The sequence below is a fragment of the Opisthorchis viverrini genome (assembly GCF_000715545.1).
Source record: "Opisthorchis viverrini unplaced genomic scaffold opera_v5_442, whole genome shotgun sequence".
Lineage (NCBI taxonomy): Eukaryota > Metazoa > Platyhelminthes > Trematoda > Opisthorchiida > Opisthorchiidae > Opisthorchis > Opisthorchis viverrini.
This window is the reverse complement of record NW_008752102.1, coordinates 205,164-217,259: the sequence shown is the minus strand read 5'-3', so window position 1 is coordinate 217,259 and position 12,096 is coordinate 205,164. Positions and strand designations below refer to the sequence as shown.

General features: G+C 43.5%; 1 protein-coding gene across 1 annotated transcript; it reads left to right on the top strand.

The window, feature by feature from the left end:
- Window positions 1–6,304: 6,304 nt before the first annotated feature.
- On the top strand, window positions 6,305–11,668 carry T265_15332 (hypothetical protein; the record flags this gene model as incomplete). The annotated part of the gene is made up of 4 exons (XM_009177630.1): window positions 6,305–6,421; window positions 9,209–9,301; window positions 9,338–9,409; window positions 11,423–11,668. Coding segments are annotated over 4 exons (528 nt in total), but the record flags the coding sequence as incomplete, so codon positions are not given.
- Between the last annotated feature and the right edge of the window lie 428 nt (window positions 11,669–12,096).

The window sequence follows — 12,096 nt, the reverse complement described above, 5'->3', positions numbered from 1 at the left end:
TTGAATTTCGCTCGTTCTGCGGCCACAAAATTGATAGGCTTAAAATGACTGAGAATTAACTTCTTTAGAACATCGAATGTGCAATCGATCGGCGCCGTAGGGAATGACAAATTCTTCACAAGAGCATAAGCATCCTTCCCAATGTAGTGCAGGAAATAAGCTGTCTTCTTTTCATCATCCAGATCCGATTTGGTAAGACACCAAATGCTGAAGCGTTCCAAATAATCCTTCACCTCCCGTGCAGTTGAATTTACACTGAGCGATTCCAATTCAGATAACATTGTGATGAAGAGAAAAAAATTCCGGACCGCGACGCCAAATGTGATAATTAGAATAGTAGTAGGTATCGTAACTACCGAATGTACGCGTAGTATAGAAGTCCGAATATGGACGAATGAATATCGTATATTCGCGTATATCGCGGGCGTACTATATATCGCATCGTAAAACAAAGGCATATAAAAATACACTAAACAGAATGAATAGAATAGAGTCAATGTTCACCACAATCTTCGCGACCCAAAATACGCTCGATGTGATATTCGCCGTTGAATTTTTCCGACTGCGGCTCGCCGCCGGTCTCTCTGGTTTTCTCGGGCCGCAGTGCACCAAACAATGTCTTCAATTTCCTCACAAGACAACCTCGGATGGGGACGTATTCGGGTTTGATGTCATCCGGTAGTTAGTTAAGAAGTGACATCGTCCATTGGTTGCTCCCCTTGAGGGTTCAGTAGAGCTCGTTTGAATGTATCCGCAAATTTGGGCTTTTCCACTTGGTTGAGGGTGATACGGTGCTGAGCTGGTTTGTGATAGCGTGTTGCAAACACAGAAACCATTGAATAGAGCTGAGATGAACTTCGTTCAATTACTGGCGTACATGATAACCCGAAACAACCGAATGGCTTATGCAGTCTAAAAATGGTAGTTTCGGTAGATGTCGTGCGCAAGCCAAGGACTTCTGGCCACGTCATGAAAGCGACTACCATTATCAGGTAATATAGACCATCAATTGGACCTACAAAATCCATGTGTTACCGTTGCCATGGGGCCTAAGGCATAGGCCAATCTTGTGGCTCACGTGGCGGATTTTTGGCAAAATGAAGGCAGCAATATTTCTCCAAATCCATGCCGTGCAAATAAATGTCTTTTTATGACCAATGATTTCATTCGGCTTACTCCTGGGTCGTATCCAGAAGTAACAATAAAATTTGAGTGGCACGGTGGAAAACGCATCACCTGACTGTCTCCGAATATTATTTCGAACCTGTCCGTCTGCACCGCAACAGTGTTTGCTTCTTTTGACCAAAACGTTCGTGAACATCTTTCATCCCTTTTCGTTGCCTAAACTGACGGCGCTAACTACCGAACTGGCTGCGGCTGTTCTACGAAGAAGAGCTGACCTGTCATGACAAGAGGAGACGCACCGTGCAGTTGCTTCTCGCTTGTTGAGGGTCATCGGTAATACACATATATGCAGCACGGGACAAAATTTAAAACTGTGACACAAAAATACCGTCCTCGCCAAGAAATAGGAGTAACTATGAGTATGAAAATGTAACAGAAACTGCCTCAGCTCTCCTGACAAATCTTCATTGAGTGGGCCGGCCAAAATTAGACCGCGTGATGCGAATTGTGTCGCTAAGGCGGCAGTGCGTCTTGTTATTGTAGTGCTCATCAGTTACGTCTAGAAGAAGGATAGTGTGATCAACCTCTTATCAGGAAAGCCCTGGTCCCAAGTCCCCATTGACCATTGCATGGATGTACGTTAGCGACATTTTTCAATGACGATGAAGTAGCTAATTTTTCATCTCGGTTCTTTACCACAAGTGCAGTTCTCATTATGTGGTACATTTTGGGATTGTTACATTAGGATCATTCCTTTCACCTTCTGAACAAATTCGTCTTGATAAAATCTAGTTTTTTGCACGATTCCTCTGGCAACCAAAGAGATACCTTACTTCTAATTTAGGCATTCACAGTGGCGGTTGAGTATGAGGAACACATCAATGGAAAATGAATCATACTAGAACGTAAAAAGGTGCTTTCCGATAGAACCAAGAGAGATCTGCACAAACGTTTAAGGTGATTCAGGTAAATGTTGGGCGTATGAGGCCTTGAACCTGACCTTAAGGAGCATTAGGGGACTTCCATCACACTGGAAGAATCCATCTGAGTAAAAAAACGGAAACTCAAAAGCTTAATTTCCTCATCCTGATGCTTTTATCTTTTCAGCCGGAGTACTTAAAACCCATCAGTTTTACTTCACGCTGAGGAGTAAATGGCGATAAAGCAGTAAGTCAGGACTAATCGTATCGTGGGCTAATCAAGTGTGGTTCTTAGGTCCTAAGCAAGTTAATGGGATGCGCACAGGCTGGATCGGTGTTGACTGATCAGCATGGCCTGCCGGAAAACTAGAAAACTTGAATTGATATTACGCGGAAAATTCTGAAAGCTATACAGGATTAACTCTGTTAATAGTGGATAGAACGTGTTCGGCGATCGATGAGACAGTGTTTCGGGTATCAGCTTGCCGGTCATTGGTCGATGGATTGGTCACCTGACCCAAATAACGAGGCAGATGTTCCGAGATGCTTTCGCACAAGTCCATATCTGTTGTGCTAATATATGTGAACTGTTATACAACGTGTGACGTGACGCGCATCACAGATGATGGCAGGAGTGGTTGAGTGGCTGTGTACGCAAATCCGATTGGTTGCGGTTGGTTGATCTCCCTTAAAATCCAGTCTGATAAAAACTCCCAGTTTCATTGAGTAGTTGGACTGCGCTCGAGGGAAGAAAAGCATTCGTCTATTTTCAAAGCCACAGAGGTTCCAAGTTAAGGATTCCGTGGAGGGTCACAAATTTGATTGAGGAAATGTAGTCAGCCAGCTGAACTATTGTTAAAATTGTTCACTAGAATGATTCAGGCGTTCTTTTTCAGAGATAAGCGAGTTGTTCCTATTAGTGGCTGTTCCGTTCATTGAAGGCCTTTTAAGACATGCTACATGTATCAGCTGCAATAGTTTTCTTACATTTCAAGCGTTTCTCATTTTCTTCATTTCTTCGGATTTCTGGACCCGCAAGGTTTTAGATCCTCATAGATGCTCTTTTCTACTTAACGTTCGCCGGTCCATTGAGTCCTGTCGTACCCCTACCTGCAGGAATATGTATATGAGCTTCGAGCAATTTTAGAATGTTGCCAGTAACCGACGGGTAGGGCATGGGTGGTCGCGCTCTTTCACAAGCGGAGCGTTTTGCACTTTGCAGGGTTGCAAATAGTACCTTCCATTAAGAGTCAACATCAGAATATCTGTTGTCAGTAAGGGACTTTAGTAAATGTTTTTCAGGTTTGTTTCATATCAGGGTCCGAGAGCTTCTCATTGCCCAAGCGAGATGGACTTATCTCGCACACTCCTAGAAGGCGCAGCCAGAAGTAGCAACGAACACGCGCGTGATCCGAACCTAAACAGGTAATCCAGAACGAGTGATAAACGGTAGTTGACTTATGTCCCCTATAGTTAATGGTGATTCAGTATGTCTGCTTTGTGGTTGGCTCGCACGAGGGGGGAACTATATGACCAAGCAGCAGAGCATATCCAAGAAATCACAACCTTCCATTGTAATGAAGCACCTAAGGCCTTTTAAAAAGTCTTTGTAAGAACCCGAGCTACAGTCTGTTGGGGCGTATGCAATCACTGTGAAAAGCATGGATTAGCGGAGCGTTTACGATGCACTCTCACAGACGTTATCAAATGAAGCGTACAGAATCTACTGTCGATGGGCAACCAGTCTATTAGAGGCACGTACGGTTGGTGGCTTGAAATGATATCAACCGGCGAAACAATTCGTGTGGACCTCTGGATTACCGGATGGAGGATAAAACCGACTGCGAAGTCAGTTCAATAAGTTTGGGTTCCGAGTACCTTAAAGGCTTCCAGATGAATTGAGCATCGAAGTTTGGGGAATAATCCCGGAGAGCTTGCGGCTATGGTGGGAGTTAGGCATCGGTATGGCAATGAACGGCGAACGGATCTGGTAGTGCTCAATGGTGAGTCTACGAAGATGTCGCTAGCAATGGTGTAAGAGTGGTGACAGAAAAATGTGCCCTGCTGTATGCAGCGAGCAAGGCGACTCGCTTGACGTCACTAGGCGACGGTCTATGAGACATGAGTTTACAGTGAATAACTGTGTGCTCTGTGGTTGTAGGTGGGCTTGATCTAGACGGGAGGATGGTAGGGGTCCTCATCTGAGGTTTTTTGGTCAAAATCTCAACCACAATGAAGGGTTAGCTTTTGTACGATCGCCAGAGCAGTCTGCATTTATGATAATCATGTCGCCACAGATGTTTCAACTCCCACATGGAGGACTGGGATACAGTTAGTCATGCCTCTATCTGTTGACCGGCCTAGTATGACAAGCTAAGTGAGCCTCACACGCTAATTTCCCCTTTTTGCTCAACGGTTCATGAAGATGAGAAGACCGTCACATCAAAATATAGTCCACTTTTCGCGGCGGGTTTCTGCTCTTATGGGCATTCGAGTCGGAAGCAAAACCAACGATGAATAATAGTTACTCCACTATAGAGGAGAATGTCGGTAGCTCAGGTAGCGTAGATAGTCGTTCGCTTGTTCGCTGAGTTGGGCAATTTGGTTGCAAACGTTTCGTCACCAATCGAGTTGACATCATCAGTCCTTGATGTCCATACACGAGGACCAGGAAGGCCACAAATTCAACCTGGAAAACGCGAGAATTTTGGCATACGGAGACACGCGACACGGAAGAGAATTTCTGGAGGCATGGTACTCTACGACAGGTTCAATAAACCGGTGCATCGAACTGGATCCAATTTACGCACCTCTACGCGCCAGAGATCAACATCGCAACCGAAACACTCAAGGAGGACCGAATAATGGATCCACAAACGAAGAAACAAGGAACTCCTCGGAGTCAAATCAATAAAGGTCACATCCGGAACTCGGAAGGACAAAGGTCACTCCAACATCGACTAGACTACGACGGCGAGGGATGCCAAGTTCAAAAGTCACGTGGGACACGGGATAAAAAGAACAACCAATGGAATCGCCCGACAGAATAACTAATCGCGGTCAAAGGTCATCCCCGGCTACCAGCACGTATATCAACACACACGTAACACTATTGAACGCACAACCACTAACCCACCGCTACGCACAACTACGCACTGATGATGTCACCTCGATTGGTGATGAAACGTTTGCAACCAAATTGCCCAGCTCAGCGAACAAGCGAACGACCAGTTACTTCACTACAGCATCCAAAGTTTATTCACCTGATTCTACTTGCTTTTGCAGAAAAATTTGTGAACTGAATGTAATAAAACCTCTGCGGATACATCCAGATGTTGTTCATCGCATAGGCGTGCAGGAGGAATGCAGTAATGTACATTCTCCTCACAATGAATCTCCATATGACTAACACCTCAAAGAAATGAAACACTTGAAATTCACGTGCATTTCATTATGAAAACGGCATTCCCCCTACATAGGAAGCCTATACCCACAGATTGCCTCTAAATAAATAGAACCATGCTTCAATGTTTGGTTTCTTAAGCCTAATAAAAGTCCTCCTGCTTCCAGAACACGGCACTCATACATAGTCAAGACACACGCCATCCGTATGATTAATGTTTTCGTGTGACCTCAACTTTGTTTCTCCTACAAGGTGCAAGGAAACGAGCTGCACTTATCTGGAGCAAATCAGAACGAGACAGTTGAAAGTCAATATTTGTTCTTTCTGTGAAACAGCATTTGACTATTTCTATCGATTGCTACTTTGCAGAACTGTTTACTGTGAGCCTAGGTAGTCAGGCTTCTCTTCCATAAGCAAGCAGAAAAGCTCGAACGGCAGTTTGTCTTTGGAAAATTACAACTTTACTTTGAATAGTTTTCAAGAATATCAAGGGCGCGTCAGCTTTGTGGTCCTATCTGATTGCAAAATCGAATCCAATGGTGGCTAAAAATCAAGCAATCCACCCCCCAATCACAGTAAAGTAATATCCAGTTTGGACAGTCCTTTCACCTCTCCTGTTGCAATCAACCTCGAATCCACACTAAACTGGGGGAGGGGGCACAATACTCGAGTTTTATCCCATTAGAGCTCCTCAACAGGGTTGAAATCCCTGATTTTTGACAGACGAGGTAATCGGGGTTTCAGCTATTTCACAAGGGGTGGCGAGATTGGACCAAGTGGTTAGAGCGTGAATTTACTGATCAGAAGGTCGGTGGTTCGAACCCGACCTCTGCCTCTCGACTTCCCCTGTCTAGGTTTGGGCGACCTGACAGTATCCCAGCCCTCGTGCCTACTTCGGGTGCAATGGCAGCTAGGCACCAGGAGGGTGTTACAGCTGAACAAGCACACCCTGGACGCAGCTGAACCATCACATGTGAGCACGCGAGCGTGTTCACGCATGAGTAACTGGACTGATTTTCCTGATACCTCGAATGACGACCCTGGTTTGGTCAGATGTCAGAGGTCCGGAGTTCAAACTCCGGCATGGATAATCATGTGTCCTGCTTATAGGATCTAATAAGAACGAAATTCGAACCTAGTGCTTTACCTTTGGTAAGAGCTCGCGAGAATAACTGTGCCAGGATAAGTGGAGTACTGTTTAAACGAAAGCGATGTGATAGTGAACTCCACAGATCTCGCAACCGCCAGCAAGTAAACAATATGTCGAAACTAGAGACCGCTTAAATATCTCGAAGGAGGGTTTCTGTCTGTGTCACAAATGATCTGCATGTTCTGTGTTTGGAGAAACTGAGTGAAGTTTTCGCGAAAATTTGTTCCGTAGGGCAACGTCCTGATCGGATCAGACAGTTCACACCCGAGTTCCAGGTCGCAGGTGAGATTCATATCCTCGGCGTTCGTCCTTCTTGTTGGTCTGTACATACTTAAGCTTCTGATTCGATATCGGATGGATTCATTTTTAGTTTTAACCAAGTTTTATATCGGTACCATGATCAAGTGTGAATTGAAAAACCTGTTCATTTAATGCTCGCAGGGAATAGTCCCTATACTGAATAACACTCAGTTGCCAATTGATACGTGTACTTGAGTAGGTAAAACCAGACCCCGTGAAAGGATATCACCGATATACCTGTACGACATTTTCGGCTGTATGTAAAGATTCTGAAAGTTAGTTGAAGATTTTGCTCTGTTAATGAAGTTAACCTGTGCCGAAGCATTGTGTTGATGTTTCTTTTTATGTGTGTACCAATGTTCGCCAGGGCAATTCGAACTCGTGACCTCCAAAATAGTAGTTGAGGACTGAATCGTTCGGCCAAGACCAACCGAATATTATTTTCATTCGTCGTACATCAAAAAATAAATATTATCATCAACATTTGGAAAACCTGTCACGGGAATGAGGAGAAGGATATTTTCGTGGCAGACTCACGAAACATTTATTGCATTGCATTGATATTCTAGGACCCGGAAAGGCTTCTGACCTCTCAATCACCCAAGCAGTGCCGTGTGCAAAAACTCAACGAAATTTACAGTATTTTNAAGCAGTGCCGTGTGCAAAAACTCAACGAAATTTTATTGACAGTATTTTTCAATAACATTTACCCACACTCTTTCCAACTGACGCCGACCTCTTCTCCCAATTAGATAGAACGATTTAACTCATCAGGCCAGAGAAATTAAGATTTGCCATTCATCAAGAAGCCTCCTTGTCAGATAGATTGAGAGGTAGCACATTCCCTGGGTGAACTGAGGATTTTAAGGTTACGTGCGATTAGCATATCGCTCAAACCGTGAAATCACACTGCTACAACTAAATTGGGTATCCAGGCTCCTTACAGAACGAGGTATCAAGCTCTACACTGACGTGTCACGATAACCCATCCTGACACCTATTAGTGAAAGTCGGTGGCCATAACAATGGTTTTATTGTCCGGGTGGGCGCATCAGTGTTAGTTGTGGTTTTTCCACGTTAGCCTGCCTACACAGTGGGCCGAGATCGTCCCAATTTCAACCAAGACAGCATTGAACCTGCACTAGCAACCTTCACTGTCAGCGCAGCAACCCGATGCGTTGAGAGAACGAAAAGATCTGCGGAAATTTTACCGCATAGTGAAGTAAAAATACACTGCCATGTTTACGCGTGGTAGGATTTCAGTTAGGGTTCATCAATCTGTGACGATTGCACTCAAAAGTTAGGTGCTACAAAATGTCAACGACAACACCCCCCGAACTGACTAGCTCAAGTCATCCTATTGGCGACCTGAGCTAATGGTTCTTTGATAGGTAGCCAATGTCATCTCACTCGATTCCCTGTCCATTTACACCATACTCATTTAAGTATGTTAAATACCGCTCTCTTAACCTTTGCAACTGTATGACTTGAAAAAACCTTGCCGAAAACATATTCGTCAACCCATCTGTGTTCTTATTATAAATGGGAATTTTCGGAATGATATAAACTTCTAGCAAGAATTCGATGTGTATTTAAAAACACTGATCTGCGCTGATCCCCACGAAACAAAATATATTCGGAAGGTTACAGTGAACAGATATATATGTAGAAATCCGACTCTGGCATCCACGTCGTGCTTACTGCCGCCCCATGTTTCTCAGATTTATTCCTGAGAACAAATTTATGGTAATTTCATACAACTGACTTACCGTTCCTGAACTCAGTGATATAAAGACAGTGTCCAAAAGTGATGTTTGTCTGATAACCCTAATCGTACACTGACAGGTGCGATAAAACTATGGACGTGATCATATTGTTCAGCATTATGAACAACTGGAAAACACCGCGAGGGTCAGTGAGGTTGATATTCCATAGTTTACATGCACGATTGATGGCATCCATAATTGCGTCAGCGGATGTGTGATGTGCAGCACGAAAAGACTAGACAGAAATGTGCAGTTCCAACGGGCGAAAGCAGCCTCATTTTTAATGACGAGATGTACTCTGTGATTTATACTGTGAACGAATTATTAATCCCTACTCATAACGAAGCACAAATCTAGTTAATAACACAGACCTCTCTACAATGCCCTTCATGTGGGCACAGCTTTAGGATCACAGTCAGCTCACCTACTACCTGAGAATCAAACTGAAATTACGTTGAATTCAGGTTGTTACAAGGTGAGACTCAAACAGGTAGAAACCAGTGGTCAGTGTTTAGAAAGTTTTTCCAACTAGTAAAATTACCAGTTTTTATGTCTGGAGGCGTTCAGACACGAAAAATATATGTATAGAGATCTACAAGTCCCCAAGGTCACCATCGCTACACTTTCCGGATTGCAAGTGCGTTGACGGGGCTTACCAAACACGGATGAGCAGCATGCGACCAGCATAGTGGGTGTGAATTTGCCCACGACAGGAACATCACCGCATGCTGGAAATAACGAACAAGTGAGTGAACATATTCGGTCATTCAGCCATCTTATATAATAACGCAGGAGCTCTGTATGTTTGTGCTGACAGTACAAACGTATTCCGGGTTCTCTGTCTTCTCCTTGCCGCGTAACCTAGCAGGCTCGATTCTGGCGTAACCAATGGACAGCTACCCACGATACGACTTGTTAAAGACGCATTCCTTGTTACCTTGACTAGGAAGCTTGAAGAAGTCATCGTGATACATATTGGCTTAAAAACAACGACATACATGGAGGATTAATCTTGTCCTCGTTTGGACATTATCTTGAGTGACTTACTCGCCAATGTGAATAGATTCACTCGCCAGTGTAATGAGTAAACTTATGTCATAGTCTGCCTTTGTTTGCATTAAAGTAAAAGTTAAGATGAACTCAGAAAACGTTATGCTTTGGCGTATTAGAGTGAACAGTCCCACTGGGGCAAAGTTCTATCTTGATCCTCTTTTCAGCTACTCATATCGAATAGTTCATTCTCAGCTGCAGAGAAGTGTGAAGCCTCATCAGGCATGCCACAGTAAGACGGAATTTTTGCACAGACAGCGGGACCTTTGCAAGGAAAGTGTTATCTTTGGGTTGACAAAGAAATGTACATCTATCTAAGTCTGGAAACAGCATCGATAAATTAAGGATGCATCATATCTGTCTCAGTGATAGGTAAATAATTTTGATTCCCCAAGAGTGTGTGCTCTAAGAGAGGGTTATAATGACCCGACCATAAATTAATCTGCACTAAGAGGTATAAATTACTTATAAGCAGAGGTGCTTCTTTAAGCAAACCAACCAACCAGTACCAAAACTACGGGTTTCGCCACTCATATAAAGCAACAATAAAGGATACTCAGTCAATAGTGTTGAGATGAACACCGATAACACCATCAAGCCATTAAAATGGGACGAAAGCGTACTCGGAGTAAAGCCCTCATACTCCGAGCACTAGTGATGGAGAAAAAAGCCCATGTAATTGGCATTGTAGGATGACTCCACATCGAAAAATACGCAGAAGCATAGTAAAGTTTTAAATGCTTGGATGAAATTCTGCACCAAATGAGAGTGGTCTGTGGTTAAAAGCCAGCATCATATGTATCTCAGGCAGTCACGAGACGATGCTCAACTCAACACTATATAAGAAAATTAATTTTTTAATCCTGCGGCTTACTGTAGGTAAAAGACTTCTAGATGAAGCTATCGCTGGTATGTCTTTTTAACCAACATAGAAAATGTGAACCCCGATTTATATAAGAGGGGTTTTATTGTACCCCATTGCATCCTGTGACAACAGTGGTCTGGGTGGTTTTGAAATAAACAGGCAACTAGAGTATTCTAAATCGCCCTCATAATTTAACCTGCTGAAAGTTTCAACTTATTTAATATTAAACCATGGTTAACACTGGCAAATTTACGCGATGAGGGGACTGATGACAGAGACGCTGGTATCTAATCTAACACTGATCAATGCAACAAAAGTGCTACAAAAGCACGGCTCATAGTGTGTCCGCCAAGAGAGGGCGCCTTTTCGAGAAGCTCTACTTATGTCAGTCCAGAAGGTGTGAGAGCACTGTGCATACCGAAGTGACGAGAAATTCTGTCAACGTCAAAATTATGCAAAGTTTTTTTCGCAATAATGACAACTGATTGCCGAATCAATGGCTGTCCATTCAGTTAGTAATTTGTCGAGTATGTTGGTCACCAGGCGTTGTGTCGTTTTACATTGCTTTGATATCCCAGACACATTCAAAACAGTTAATAAAAATTCGGTGTTGCTTCCCAGAATTGGTTCAACAAGAACATTCTTCAATGTATTTAGCTCCCTTTGTAAATCACAAACGGTCGATTATTCTCGTAGAAGGCAATAGAAGAGGTAGTGTGGCGAACAGAACCTTCTCCCTGCGACTATTGGTTTGATTAATACGTCCCAGATCATGGGACAAACACTCATGAAATACTTTTCCGCACACCGTTTCCTATTCCGTTCTATCGTTTTTTCCGGAAGATACATTGTGTTCTCATATGTCCTGATAACTGGCCCTCCGTAACCTTATCATTTTGGGCACTTTGTCCGCTAACTCTAGTTGTGTTGCAAACGGTCATGCAAAAATCCATAATACTAATTATTAGGCGGCCTAAGTGGTTAGAGCGCGAATTTACTGACTGGAAGGTCCGTGGTTCGAACCCGACCTCTGCCTCTCGACTTCCCCTGTGTAGGCTTCGGCGACCCAGCCATCGTGCTTCCTTCGGATGGTATGGCAGCTGGTCACCGGAAGAGTGCTACAGCTGCATTATTAGGCACCATTTTGCTGATTCGCGTTGAACACAATGAATACGATGAAACTGAACAGTTGAATTCGTAAACAGAAAGCTAAATGATCCGGGCATTTATTACGGGAACCGATGTCACACAAACGGCAGTTAGCTGTTCTTCAACTGCTTGTTATCAACACAATACGTATGACATGCAGTTCTGATAGTTTTTACACGAAGATTATCTGAACAATAAACCCAAGCGAAATTTTTTCAATTAATTCTTCCGATTACTTCTGGGTTCATTGCTAGGGTTTATCTCAGTAACTAATCTCATCAGATACCTCCCAAATTCTTCGACCTGATGGTGATACTAACCATTAGATGTTCAACTCAGTGCATCAGTTTGGTGGATAGTGCGCGTGT